A 14,988-nucleotide genomic window follows, 5' to 3' on the forward strand; every position below is an offset into this window, starting at 1 on the left:
AAAAATATTCATTTAGCACCTCTCCTATCTCCTCGGACTCCATGCACAACTTCCCACTCCTTGACTGGCCCTACTCTTACCCTAGTCATTCTTTTATTCCTGACATATCTATAGAAAGCTTTAGGGTTATCCTTGATCCTACCTGCCAAAGACTTCTCATGTCCCCTCCTGGCTCTTCTTAGCTCCCTCTTTAGATCCTTCCGAGCTAACTTGTAACTCTCGAGCGCTCTAACTGAACCTTCACGTCTCATCTATACATAAGCCTCCTTCTTCCTCTTGACAAGTGTTTCAACTTCTTTAGTAAACCATGGTTCCCTCACTCGACCACTTCCTCCCTGCCTGACAGGTACATACTTATCAAGGACACGCAGTAGCTGTTCCTTGAACATGCTCCACACTTCCATTGTGCCCATCTCCTGCAATTTTTCTCTCCATTCGATGCATCCTAAGTCTTTCCTCGTCGCATCATAATTACCTTTCCCCAGATATAACTCTTGCCCTGCGGTATATACCTATCCCTTTCCATCACTAGAGTCAACGTAATCGAACACCCCCCCCCCCCCCCCCCCCGCCCCGCCCCGCCCCACCCCCCCCCGACGTTCACTCTCCCGCGAAGAAGTCGATGAATGGTTGCCACCTTCGGGCGAACCCCAGTGCAGACCCCCTCAAGGCGAACTTAATTTTTTCCATACCCAGAAAACTAGACATGTCTGAAAGCCATAGTTCAGTCTTCGGGGGTTTAGAGTCCCTCCATGCCAGCAGTATTCACCGCCGGTCTACTAGGGAAGCAAAGGCCAAAACATCAGCCTCTTTCTCCCCCTGCACTCCACGGGTCTTCCGAAACCCCAAAAATTGCCACCCCGGGACTCATCACCACCCTTGTTTTAAGCACCCGGACATGATCCCTGCAAAACCCCTCCCAGTACCCCCTAAGCTTAGGACATGCCCAAAACATGTGAACATGGTTCGCTGGTCCTCCCGCCGTGCGCATCTAGCGCACTTGTCCTCTACCCCAAAGAATTTTGCTCATCCGAGCTACCGTCATGTGAGCCGGTGAACGAGTTTAAATTGAAACAGGCCGAGCCTGAGACGGTTTGAGTTTACCCTACTCAGGGCTTCTGCCCAATGCCCATCACTCCCCATCTCCCCGCCAAGCTCCTCCTCCCATTTGAGTTTCAGTTCCTCCATCTGGACTCCTTTCCCCCTTTCATGAGCACCGTGGTTAACATCCGAAACTCTACGCTCTCCTCCTTCTCCTCCAAAGACTATTCTGTCCTGGATCCCCAATGGCGGGAGGGTGGGAAGGATGGGACCTGTCTGCGGACAAAGTCCCGCATCTGTAAGTACCTAAAGTCATTTCCCCTTGCCAGCCCAAATTTCTCTTCCAAGCCCCTCAAACTCGCAAAGCTCCCCTCCAGGAACATATCGCCCACACTCCTCACGCCCACACTCCTCACCCCCGCCCGCCACCATGTTCGAAACCCTCCATCCATGTTCCCGGGGGCAAACGATGGTTATCACATATAGGAGCCCAGACAGACACACCCACCTCCCCTACATGCCTCTCCACTGGCCCCATATCCGCAGTGCCGCCCCCACTACCGGGCTGTGGAGTACCTGGCCGGCGACAGCGGTAGAGGATCCGTGACCAGGGCTGCCAAGCTGGTGCCCCTGCATGAAGCCGCCTCCACCCGCTCCCAGATAGACCCCGTACCCACCATCCACTTCCTTATCATGGCTGTGTTAGCCGCCCAGTAGTAGTTAATCAGACTCGGCAATGCCCGCCCTCCCTCGCTGCAGCTCCTATCAAGCATCGCCTTCTTCACCCGCGGGGATTTTCCCGCCCAGATAAAGCTCATGATGATTTTGCCAGTCCTCTTTGAAGAAGGACCGTGGGATAAAGATCGTGAGGCGCTGGAAGATGAACAGGAATCTAGGGAGGATTGTCATCTTTACAGTCTCACCCTCCCGCCAGTGACAGCGGAGTGCATCCCATCTCGGAACTCCCTCTTCATTTGTTTCCACCACTCTCGTCAAATTTAAACTTGTGCAACTGCCCCAGTCTCGTGCCACTGTACCCCAAGTACCGGAAGCTTTCTCAACCAGCCTAAATGGCAGCTCCTTCAGTCTATTCTCCTAGCCCTTTGCCTGCACCACAACCATCTCACCTCTTGGCCATATTTAATTTGTACCCTGAAAACCGGCCGAACTTCCTCAATGTTTCCAGTATACACTCCATCCCTCCCGGCCAGTGGGTCCGACACGTACAGGAGCAGGTCGGTCCGCATAGAGGGAGACCCTATGTTCCACACACACACACACACCCCCCCCCCCCCCCCCCCCCCTCCTCCCGCGATGCAGTCGAAATACTCTGCCATTACCCTGTTTGTCCTAACATTAGCTTTTGGGGCCTGGGTACAATAGTCTGAACCCAATTAACCAGTCCCTCCCGAATTCAAAACCGTCCCAGCACCTCCCACAAATAGTCCCACTCCACCCCGGTCGAAAGCCCTCTCTGCGTACTGCTCTAGGTTCTTATATTCTTATGTAGAGGGTCAATGCCTGAAGTCACTGCCATTAATAGTGAAAAAGAGGAGTGGCAGAAGCTGCAGATGGAGCTTGGTCTGTTATCCACAGGGAAGGCGAGGGGGTTGGTAATGAGTATGGGGAGAAGGCCAGTAGGATGCTAGCCAACAGCTAAGGAAAAGGGAGGTGGTCAGGGAAGATAGGAAGAGTGAAGGACAGAAGGGGGAACACGGTCTTGGACCCAGTGGGGGTGAATGGAGGTGTTCAAAGAGTTTTATAGTCGGCTGTATGAGTCGGCACCCCCAGCTGGGGTGGAGGGGATGAGGCAGTTTTGGCAAGTTTAGAGTTTTCCGAAGGTAGAGGAAGGGTTGGTGGAGGGGTTGGGAGCCTGATCGGGATTGTAGAAGTAGTAGAGGGATTGGAGGCCATGCAGTCGGGCAAGCCCCGGGACCCGGACGGCTACCCAGTGGAATTTTAAAAGAAGTTTCTGGGATGCTGGCCTGCTGCTGGTGAGGGCATTTAATGAGGCAAGGGAGTGGGGTGTCCTTCCCCCCCCCAACAATGGCACAGGCTTCGATTTCATTGATCCTGAAATGGGAGAAGGACCCAGAGCAATGCGGGTCATACAGAACAATCTCCCAACTGAACGCCATGCCAAATTGCTGGCCAAATCTTTGGCCTCAAGGATAGAGGACTGTGTTCCGGGGGTGATAGGGAAATACCAGACTGGGTTTGTTAAAGACAGGCAGCCAACAGCCAACGTTAGAAGGCTCCTCATGTTGATAATGATGCTTCTGAGGGGAGGGAGGCGGAGGGTAGTGGCCGCTATGGATGCGGAGAAGGCCTTCGATTGGGTGGAATGGAATATTTGTGGGAGGTCCTGGCAGGTTTGGATTTGGGCAGGGTTTTATGACTGGGTTCGGTTGCTGTACAAGGCACCGGTGGAGATTGTGCGGACGTACCTGGTGAGTTCAGACTACTTTAGACTGCACCGGGGGATAAGGCATGGATGTTCCCTCTCTTCATTGTTGTTTCCCTTGGCTATAGGGCCATTGGCGATGGTTGCTGAGAGCGTCTAAGGACTGGAAGGGGCTCGTGTGGGGGGGGGGGGGGGGGGGGTGTGTGGAACATGGGGTCTCGTTATATACAGACGACCTACTCCTATATATTTCTGACCTGTTAGGGAAGATGGGGGAGATTATGCGGATCTTAGGGAATTTGGTAGGTTCTCGGGGGTACAAATTGAATACGGGTAATGTGAGGTTTTTGTGATCCAGTTGAGGGAGCAGGAGAGGAGACTGGGGGAGTTGCCGTTTAAGTGGTGGGGAGGGAGTTTTTGCTATTTGGGTATTTAGGTGGCCCGGGGTTCGGGCGCAGCTACATAAATTAAATCTGGCCCCGGTTAGTTGAACAAATGAAGGAGGACCTTTCTGAGGTGGGACATGCTCCCATTGTCACTGGCGGGGAAGGTACAGACCATAAAACGACAGTCCTCCCCGAGATTGTATTTGTTTTCCAGTGTCCTCCTATTTTTTACACCAAAGGCCTTTTTTAAGAGTGTAAATAGCGTGATCTCTGGGTTTGCTGTGAACGGGCAATACCACGTGATTAAAGAAAGTCTGTTAGCGCGGAGTCGGGGGGGCGGGGGGGGTGGGTGGCACTGCCGAACTTTGGGCCACTGGGTGGCAAGTATAGCCATGATTCTGAAGTGGGTAGTGGGGGATGGGGTCAGTGTGGGACGCGGGTAGAAGTGGGTCTCATGTAAGGGCACAAGTTTGGGGCATTGGTAACGGCTCCTCCAGTTCTCGCTGGCTCGGTTACTCTCACAAGCCCAGTTGTAATGGCGGCTCAGAGTTTGGGAACAGTGGCAGAAGCATATGGGAGTGGAGGGAGGAGTGAGGGCTCCAATTTGTGGTAATCACCGATTTGTCCCGGGGAGGATGGATGGAGGGTTTTTCGGAGGGTGGCAGAGAGCAGTGATTGAGAGGCTGGGGATCTATTTATTGATGGGGGCTTGCCCTGTTTGCATGATTTGGAGGAGGAGTTTGAATTGCTGGGAGGGAATGGGTTTCGATATCTGCAGGTAAGGGTTTTGCGCAAAAGGCAGTTTTCGACCTTTCTTGCTTTCTACCACACAAAGGGATTACAGGAATTCAGGTAGTTTTCTAGAATGGGGGTGGGGGAGGGGAAGGGAAGGTGAAGGTATCAGAAATCTATAAAAACTTATGAGAGTGGGAGGAACCCGGAATAGGTGAGATAAAGCATAAATGGGAAGAGAGCTTGGTAAGGAGGTAGAGGCGGGTCTGTGGGAGGATGCGCTGAGCCGAGTCAACACGTCCTCCTCATCATGTGCCAGGCTCAGCCTGATACAATTCAAGGTGGTTCACCGGGCACATATGACGGTGGCCTGGATGAGCAGGTTTTTTTGGGGTGGAGGGACAGGTCCACATGTTTTGGGCATGCCCAAAGCTTAGGGGATACTGGCAGGGATTTGTGGATGTCATGTCACGGGTACTAAAAATGAGGGTAGCACTGAGTCCAGAGGTGGCGATTTTTGGAGGGTCAAAAGATACGGGAGTCCAGGGGGCGAGAGAGACTAACATTTTGGTGTTTTGCCTCCTTGGTAGCCCAGAGTCGGAATATTGCTAGCGTGGAGGGACTCAAAGCTCCTGAAATCAGGGGTTTGGGGTTAGCGACATGGCTGGGTTTCTTAGACTTGAGAAAATTAAATTGCCCTGAGTGGAATCATACGTTAGGGTTCGTTACGGAGGTGGTGGCAGCTGTTTATCGACTTCTTTGGAGGAAACTAAACCGTCAGCAGATTCAATTCAATAAGGGGGCGTGTAGGGGGTAGTTAGGCTTTTTATTGTTTAGATTTATGCTGGAACCAGTGGGAGATGGAGGGATTGTGTTACGCACTGAACTATGTTTCCATTTTGTATTGTATCTTTTATTGTTATAAATCCATAAATGTAGCTCACTCAAGCTAAATCGCTGGCTTTTTAAAGTCAGACCAAGCAGGCTAGCAGCATGGTTCGATTCCCGTTACCAGCCTCTCCAGACAGGAGCGGAATATGGCGGACTAGGGGCTTTTCACAGTAACTTCATTGAAACCTACTCGTGACAATAAGCGATTTTTCATTCATTAATGACTACAGTCTGAAAGTCCTACAAAGGAGATCTATATCTCCACTCCTTGGGTAATGCATGTGGCTGTATTTGTTCTCTTACTTGTTGTCAAGAAGATGTTGCCCATCTTTAATTAAAATTAAAGATCGAGTTGGAGTTCTCGAGGAGAGTGTTCGAAATATTGATGAATAGTGCGTAAGAGTGCTGGAAGCTGGGGTTATCTGCAACCAAGTAACAAGAGAGACACGTGGAAGTTTAAACCCACTGCTACAGAGCAGACTGTGTATGGTAACTGGCAAACAAAAAATGGATCTCCTGCACCAACACCGGTAGCTCACATTTTAATTTGGTGTATCTGTCAACCCTATTTTTTTGAAATGATTATTTGATCAAGACCGAAAAAGGGAATAGCATGGCACATTCAAGTGCAAACCCTCTCACCATTTTCTCAGCTTTTGCACATCATTCCCTCAGGCCAGTAAACTTTGCAGGTGCACCCATCGTCCTATCATTACATCTCCCTCCATCCCTATATGGCCAGCCACACTAACATTGCCTCATCTAATTGCAAAGCTATGCTGTTCCCTGAGAGTGACCTTCCACAATGTTGTCCTTAATTCTCTTAAAACATTCTTACTGCTCTCATGTATAGGTCTTGTTAAGCTCTGTTTGCAAGAGAATGCAGAGAACTTGAGGGTGGTACTCCATTCATCCTCATCTTGACAGCTCAGAGGATAGACAATGGAGGTAAACTGGGTTTCAGCATACCTGGCCACTGCTGGTAGAGATATGGGGGTCTCCCAACTAGCTGTAACAATTTCCATAACAGCCCAATGAATACACAACTTACTCATGTCAACCGTGCTGTTAATAGCCACTGAAATATGATGAACTGCACAACGATGACTTAGAACCCTTCCAGCTTCTTAGTAAAAGAGGGCAGTATATGAACAAAGAGGAAGAAAGCTAGCAGGATGTTGGCACATCAGCTGAGAAAGCAGGAGGTGGCGGAGAGAACATAGGGAAAATTAAGGATGTGAGGGGGAAAGTAGTGAGGGACCCGGGGGGGTGTTAAAAGTACGTGTTTCGTTGAATCTATAGTTGTTTATACGATCGGACGCCCCTGCGGGGAGCAGGGAATGAACCAATTCCCGGAAAGGTTAGAGTTCCCAAAGGTAAATGAGGAGCTGGGGGCAGTCTTTTGGGTGGGTGGGGGGTGGGGGATGGTGTAATGGGCTCTGAGACGTGATAGACAGATTGGGGGGCAATGCAAACAGATAAGGCCCCGGGACCTGACGGATTCCCAGTGGAATTTTATAAATAACATTTCGGGGCTAGTGGGACCGCTGTTAATTAAGGCTTTCAAGGAATTGGGAGTGCTTCTCCCAACGCTGTCACAGGCATCAATCTCTCATCCTGTAAGCGAGACAACAAGGACCGGAGAACTGTGCATCATACAGGACCAATTCCCTTTTAAATGTAAATGCTAAATTACTGGTAAAGACCTTGGTCATCAGAATAGGGATTGTGTCCCGGAGGTAATGGGGTGATGCACCATCAATTGCACGCGAGGCGAGTGATTTACAATGTCAGGCTTTAATAACTAGAACACAGCCTGGCGATCGTCTACAGTGGAAAGGAACGATCGTCAGGCTTCTGAGCATTTATACCTCGTGATAGAGGCGTGGTTAACTCAGCCTCTCGGCCAATTGGTCGATAGGCACATGGACCGACCAGGGCCAATGGTAAGCCGACGTTCTGGCCCAATGGCAGACGAGTATGCAGATCATATCATCACATTCACCCCTTACGGAGAAGGAAGGCGGGGGGGGGGGGGGGGGGGGGGGGGGGGGGGGGGGGGGGTGGGGGGGGGGGGGGGGTGGGGGGGGGGGGGGGGGGGGTGTGAAGGGGGGTGGGGGGGGGGGGGAACTGATGATATGAGTAGCCGTCGGGAGAATAATTTTCTCTCCGTACCCTTGTCGAATTTGGGGGCTTGCCACTGGCCCAGACATAACTATTTACAAAAGGAAGTCCATGGGACCGTAGAACTCTAGATGGATTCGATCAGTCGTTTGGTGGTCCTTGACGTCCTGGCCGAGCGCCGTAGTGGAGGAGGTGTCGTCGGATCGGCTGATGGTCCTGCTGATGTCCTGGAGTCCGGGAGCGATAGACCTCGAGTAGTCTCCGTCACCTGAGCTGGCCGCGGAGACGCCAGGGATGAGGGATGGGGAAGCTGAGTGGGGTGCTGGGGTGAAAAAGGGGAGGGGGGGTCTGTGGTGGGGGGGGGCTGCACGCCGGCGGGTGCCAGGTCCCGGAGGGAGACCGTGTCCTGCCGACCGTCGGGGTACTCCACATACGCATACTGCGGGTTAGCGTGGAGTAACTGGACATGCTCCACCAACGGATCGGACTTGTGCACCCGCACATGCTTCCGGAGCAAGATGGGTCCGGGGGTGACCAGCCACGTCGGGAGAGGATCCGGAGGACGACTTCCTGGGGAAAACAAGAAGACGCTCATGAGGTGTCTGATTAGTTGCAGTACAGAGGAGTGAGCGGATAGAGTGCAGTGCATCGGGGAGCACCTCTTGCCATCGGGAAATAGGGAGATTTCTAGACCGGAGGGCTAGTAGTATGGTCTTCCAGATGGTACCATTCTCCCGCTCGACCTGTCCGTTACCCCGGGGGTTAGCTGGTCGTCCTGCTAGAGGCGATGCCCCTGTCAAGCAGAATTGACGCAGCTCGTCGCTCATAAATGAGGACCCCCGATCGCTGTGAATGTACCGGGTAGCCGAACAGTGAGAAGATGGAGAGTAGGGCCTTAATGACGGTCGATGTGGTCATGTCGGACAGGGAATGGCGAAGGGGAAGCGGGAGTGTTCGTCGATAACCGCCAGGAAGTAAATGTGCGGTTGTTAGAGGGAAGGGGCCCCTTGAAGTCAATGCTGAGACGTTCAAAGGGCGGGATGCTTTGATCAGTGTGCGCGCTCGGGCGGTAGAAGTGCGGTTTGCACTCGGCGCAGATGTGGCAGTCACGGGTTACTGTCCTGACTTCCTCGATAGAGTAGGGCAGGTTGCGGGCCTTAATGAAGTGATGTAGGCGGGTCACCCCTGGATGGCAGAGGTCTGCGTGGAGGGAGCGGAGGCGGTCTATCTGCGTGCTGGCGCAGGTACCGCGGGACATCATCAGGAGGCTCATTGCTTCCCAGACGATACAAGATCATAGTTGTACGTGGACAACTCGATCCGCCACCGTAAAATCTTGTCATTTTTGATCTTGCCCCTTTGTGCATTATCAAACATGAAGGCTACTGACCGTTGGTCTGTGAGGAGGGTAAACCTCCTGCCGGCCAAATAGTGCCTCCAATGTCGCACGGCTTCGACTATGGCCTGGGCTTCCTTTTCCACAGATGGGTGGCGGAGTTCGGAAGCCTGGAGAGTTCTGGAGAAGAAGGCCACGGGTCTGCCCGCTTGGTTCAGGGTGGCCGCCAGAGCTACTTCTGAAGCGTCGCTCTCGACCTGGAAGGGGAGGGCCTCGTCGATGGCACGCATCGTGGCCTTTGCGATGTCCGCTTTGATGCGGCTAAAGGCCTGGCAGGCCTCCGTCGACGGCGGGAAGGTCGTGGTTTGCATGAGGGGACGGGCCTTGTCCGCGTAGTTGGGAACCCATTGGGCGTAGTATGCGAAAAACCCTAGGCAGCGTTTGAGGGATTGGGGGTATTGGGGAGAGGGAGTTCCATCAGGGGGCGCATGCGTTCGGGGTCGGGGCCTATCACTCCGTTAAGCACTACGTAGCCGAGGATGGCTAGGCGGTCGGTGCTAACACGCATTTATCCTTATTGTACTGAGGTTAAGGAGTTTTGCGGTTTGGAGGAATTTCTGGAGGTTGGCGTCATGGTCCTGCTGGTCGTGGCCGCAGATGGTGACATTATCAAGGTACGGGAAGGTAGCCTGTAATCCGTACTTGTCGACCATCGGTCCATCTCCCTTTGGAAGACCGAGACCCCATTCGTGACGCCAAACGGAACCCTAAGGAAGTGGTAGAGGCGCCCGTCAGCCTCGAACGCGGTGTCAGTCGGTCACTCGCGCGGATGGGGAGCTGGTGGTAAGAGGACTTAAGGTCCACAGTTGAGAAGACCTTGTATCTCGCGATCTCGTTTACCATGGTAGAGATACGGGGAGAGGATACGCGTCCAGTTGCGTAAACCGATTGATGGTTTGGCTATAATCGATGACCATCCGGTTTTTTCTCCCCCGTCCGACCACCAGCACTTGGGCTCGCCAGGGACTGTTGCTGGCCTCGATGACCCCTTCCGTCAGCAACCTCTGGACCTCGGACCTGATGAAGGATCGGTCCTGGGCGCTGTACCGTCTGCTCCGTGTGGCGACGGGTTTGCAATCGGGGGTGAGGTTAGCAAACGGGAGGAGGGTCTACTTTGAGGGACGCGAGGCTGCAGACAGTGAGGGGGGGTATAGGGCCGCCGAATTGAAAAGTCAAGCTCTGCAGGTTGCACTGGAAGTCCAGTCCTAGGAGTGCCGGTGCGCAAAGGTCAGGGAGGACAAGGAATTTATAATTTTTAAAAACCTTCCCTTGGACCGTGAGTCCGCGATGCAGCACCCGGTGATGTGGACGGAGTGCGAACCTGAGGCTAAACCGTTTTGCGTGTGACGGGATGGACAGGGATCGCGCAGCGTCTTACCGTGTCAGGGTGAACGAAGCTTTCCGTGCTCCCGGAGTCCAGCAGGCAGTCCGTCTTGTGGCCGTTGAGTGGATCGCGTAGTCGTTTTGGCGAGCGTGCGTGGATGAGACTGGTCGAGTTGAACGGCCGCGAGCCGTGGAGAAAATCCGTCGTCGCTGTCCGATTCCATGCTGGAGGGACCTTGCGTGGCAGATGTGGAAGTCGTGGCCAGGATCCATATGTGGGGAACGGCCGCGAGCCGTGGAGAAAATCCGTCGTCGCTGTCCGCGATTCCATGCTGGAGGACCTTGCGTGGCAGATGTGGAAGCCGGTGGCCAGGATCCCCAGGTGAGGTCTGTTCCCCAATGGCGGCGCCCAGGACCCGCACGTGGGGTCTGGGCCCCAAGATGGCGGCGCCCAGGACCCGCACGTGGGGTCGGCACCCCAAGATGGCGGCGCCCAGGAAGCCCTCGTGGCCGCTGGAGGCGGAGCTAGCGTTGCCGGCGCTGTGAGCGGAGAGGCGCGCAGGCCGGCTCCAAGAGGTGAGTGACCGGCATCAGCTGCGGGGATGCACAAGCCGGCTCCAGGACGCCGGCTAGGTGCATCAGCTGTGGGGATGCGGCCGGCTCCAGGACGCCGGCTAGGTGCATCAGCTGTGGGATGCGGAAGCCGGCTCCAGGACGCCGGCTAGGTGCATCAGCTGTGGCGAGGTAAGGCGCGCGGGCCGGGTGCGGGGGGCCGGGGGCGGGGGGGCCGAGTCGCGCTGCGGGTAGGCAGGGACCGGGGGCCCGGAGAGGCGAGCGGCGGGGGCGGGGCCCGGGGGGGTGGGGGGAGCCGGGGTCCGGGAGCGAGGGAAGCAGGGCCGCTGCTGGCAGGCAGGGACCAGGGGGCCCGGAGAGGCGAGCCGGTCGGTCGGCGCCGGGGCCCGGGGGCGGGGGGGATAAACGTGCGCGGCGGGCAGGCAGAGGCCTGGAGGGGCCGGGAGGTGCGCATGTCGGCCGGCGGGGCGCGAGTCGGGAGCAGCTGGGGCGGCCCTGGGGGAGAGAGGGAGGCACACAGGCCGTTTGGAGGCCTGGGGGAGGGGGGAGAGTGCTGTGCAGCTTCCAGAAGCGCTGCAGCCAGCGATTTGGCCTGGCAGACCGTGGACTAGTGGCCCTTCTTCCCGCAGCTCTTACAGAGGGCGGAGCGGGCTGGGCAGCGCGAGCGAGGGTGCTTAGCGTACCCACAAAAGTACAGCGGGGCCCCGCGGATTTATCGGGGCGCCCCGCGGCACAAGCCTGAGGGAGGCCGGGAGCGGTGGGTAGCTGGTGGGAAGCGTGCCAGGAGGCGGCCTGGCCAGGGTCATAGGTGCGAGCGCTTTGATCTGCGACCTCCAGGGAGGCGGAGAGAGTCAGTGTCTCCGTTAAACTGAGTTCGTCTCTTTCCAGCATCCGCTGGCGGATCACGGGGGACAGCATCCCAGCCACGTAAGCGTCTCTGACGAGTAGCTCCATGTGCTCTGTAGCGGACACCGCTTCACAGGCGCAACCTCTCCCCAGGGCACAGAGGGCCGGGCGTATTGGTCTAGAGACTCACTGGGGACCTGCTTTCTGGTGGCCAGCAGATGTCGAGCGAATACCCTGTTGATCGGTTTGAGGAATTGTCCTTTAGCTTCCGTATAGCTTCATCATAATCTGTTTCGTCTTCGATTATTGAGTAAGCGGCAATACCCACGCTGGAGTGGAGGACGTGCAGCTTCTGTGCCCCTGGGGGGGGTGGTTGTATATGCCAGGAACCCTTCGAGGCAATCAGCCAGTTTGAAAAGTTCTGTAGAGTTCGGAGTTTGCGGGCTGATGCGGAGGCATTCGGCTTGATGCGGAACTCCATCTTCAAAGTTGTAGTTAATTAAATTGATGCACCATCAATTGCACGCGAGGCGAGTGATTTACCAATGTCAGGCTTTAATTAACTATAACACAGCCTGGCGATCGTCTACAGTGGAAAGGAACGATCGTCAGGCTTCTGAGCATTTATACCTCGTTGATAGAGGCGTGGTTAACTCAGCCTCTCGGCCAATTGGTCGAGAGGCACATGACCGACCAGGGCCAATGGTAAGCCGACGTTCTGGCCCAATGGCAGACGAGTATGCAGATCATATCATCACATGGGGGAAGATCATAACATTAAGAAGCCGTCTAATATTGAGCGTCAAGTGCCTGCCCTTCACAAATCAGACGGGATTTGTGAAGGGCAGGCACTTGACGCTCAATATTAGACGGCTTCTTAATGTTATAATGATGCCAGCTGAGGGCGTGAGGCTGGGGTGGTAGTAGCCATGGACGCAGAGAAGGCTTTCGACCGGGTGGAGTGGACATACTTATGGGATACTCGGGCAGGGATTTGTGGACTGGGTCCGGCTGTTTATCAGGCCCCAATGGCAAATGTGAGAACCAACCGAACTCGGTCAGAATATTTAATCTCGGGAGAGGGACAAGGCAGGGATGCCCGCTCTCCCTATTACTGTTTGCCCTGGCCATAGAGCTTTTAGCAATGGTCCTTAGAGCATCGAGTGCGTGGCGGGGGATAGTGAGGGGGGTGGGTGGGGGGTGGAGCGCAGGGTTTCTATCCAGACCTGGGGGAGGGGGGCGGAGATGTTAAATACGATGTTAAATACGGGAAAGAGCGAGATGTTTGTGATCCAGGCACGGGGGCAGGAAAGGAGGCTGAGGGAGTTAACCTTTCAAGTGGTGATGGGGAGTTTTAGATATTTAGGGATCAAGTGGCGAAAGAGTGGGGGCTGCTCCACAAGTTAAATCTGGGCAAAGCGGTCGACCAAATGAAAAGGGATTTCCACAGATAGGACATGCTCCCACTGACACTAGCGGGAAGGGTCCAGATAGTGAAGATGACAGTCCTCCAAAGACTGCTTTTCTTTTTTCAATGCCTTCTGATTTTTGTCCCAAAGGCTTTTTTTAGAAAAATTAACGTGGCGATTATAGGTTTGTGTGGGCGGGGAAAACCCCGAGAGTAAAGAGGGCACTCCTGGAGCGGGGTCGCGGAGAGGGGGCCTAGCCCTCACGAGCTTTATTAATTATTACTGGGCTGCCAACGTATCGATGGTCAGGTAGTGGGGGAGGGTCAGCCTGGGAACGAGCGGAAGCGGCAACCTGCAAGGGTACGATTTTGGAGCGTTTACTAACGGTGCCCCTGCCGTTCTCGCCGGCTCAGTGCTCTACAAGTCCTGTGGTGGTGGCAGCCTTAAGGGTGTGGGGCAATGGAGGCAGCACATGGGATTGGAGGGGTCATCAGTGTGGTCTCCGATTTGTACCAATCACCGGTTTGTCCCGGGGAGACTGGATAGGGGCTTCAGGAGGTGGCAGCAGGCAGGGATTGAGAGATTTGGAGATTTATTTATCAAGGAGGGTTTTCCGACCTTGAAGGCACCAGAGGAGGCGTTTGAGCTATCGGGCAGGAATGGTTTCGATACCTTCAGGTCTGGGCCTTTGTATGAAGGCAGGTTACAAGCTTTCCTTGGTTCCCCCTGAGGGGACTACAGGATAAAGTGACGTCAAATACTGGGGTTGGAGAGGGAGATTTCGGAGATATACAAGGAATGATGGAGTGGGAGGGGGCCCCAATCAGGGAGGTGAAGCGGAAGTGGAAAGAGGAGCTGGGAAGAGAGCTGGAAATGGAAAAGTGGGAAACAGCCTTGAAATAGAGTCATTCATCCTCGTCCTGTGCCAGACTTAGCCTGATCCAGTTCAAAGTGGTCCACAGGGCCCACATGACGGTAGCCCAGATGAGCAGGCTCTTTGATGAGGTGGGGGACAGATGTGGGCGGTGTGTGGGGTAGCCCGGCTAAACCATGTACATATTTTGAGATGGATTTTGCTGGCTTGGAGGGACACGGAGCCCCAAAGTCAGATGTGTAAGTCAGCGATATGGCAGGGCTTCTCAGCCTGGAAGAACATCAAGTTTGCCTTGAGATGATCAATTCAGGTGGTTCGCCCAGAGATGGCAACCGTTCACCGACATCTTCAAAGAAATTGGACGTTAGCAGTAGGGGGGGGGGTTTTTGGGGGGTGAACAGTGGAAACAGGAAGAATGGCAGTGTTAGATAAGGACAGGGAACTCAGTATACGGGTAGCTAGAGAATAGGCGGGGGGAGTAGTAGGGGACATTGTTTTTTTAGGTTTTTCGTGTGTGTCGACCCATGCGGTTGTTTAAGAAATTTTAATGTGTTAAACTATGAAATTACAAATGCTTTAATAAAATATTTTCTAAAAAAAATAAGAGGAAGCTGGAAAAAGGGAACATGGAAGCGGGAATTCTGCTGAAAGTGTTTCTATTCCAATTCTCTACCCCACCCCACCATAATCCGTTTGTGCCTCCTGTCCAATGGCTTAATCTGCCCCAGTGCAGGTGAGATGGTTTTTGGGTGGATAAGAAGATTGTGGGTGCTTAATCACTTGATAACATATTTCCAGCAACCTGTTTATATGAAGCATGTCAAAAGTATTTCCCATGCATGCTGACCATTTTAGTCACTTGGTGGCGATTGTGCAGCTTGTATTATGTGCTAATAAAATACTGCTTGTAAGTTTTGGGAAATATTGCTGGATCTAGTTAGTGTTGTTGTTTCGGGAATAAGAAAAATTAAGCACCTTTTTGATGCAAA

At 53.9% G+C, this 14,988-nt stretch overlaps 1 protein-coding gene across 8 annotated transcripts in view; it reads left to right on the forward strand.

The window, feature by feature from the left end:
- The window catches only part of LOC119971764 (coiled-coil domain-containing protein 73-like), a 335,430-nt gene that overhangs the window by 4,691 nt on the left and 315,751 nt on the right, over positions 1-14,988 (forward strand). The window contains exon 1 of one of the 8 annotated variants that reach the window (XM_038807839.1): positions 6,323-6,402. The exons of the other annotated variants lie outside the window; for them this stretch is intronic. Coding sequence (XP_038663767.1) covers positions 6,397-6,402 — 6 coding nt within the window. The 5' untranslated portion in view covers positions 6,323-6,396. Of the gene's footprint in view, positions 1-6,322; positions 6,403-14,988 lie in introns of those variants that run through there. 8 annotated transcript variants of the gene reach the window in all.

The sequence above is a fragment of the Scyliorhinus canicula genome, chromosome 9 (assembly GCF_902713615.1).
Source record: "Scyliorhinus canicula chromosome 9, sScyCan1.1, whole genome shotgun sequence".
Taxonomy (NCBI): domain Eukaryota; kingdom Metazoa; phylum Chordata; class Chondrichthyes; order Carcharhiniformes; family Scyliorhinidae; genus Scyliorhinus; species Scyliorhinus canicula.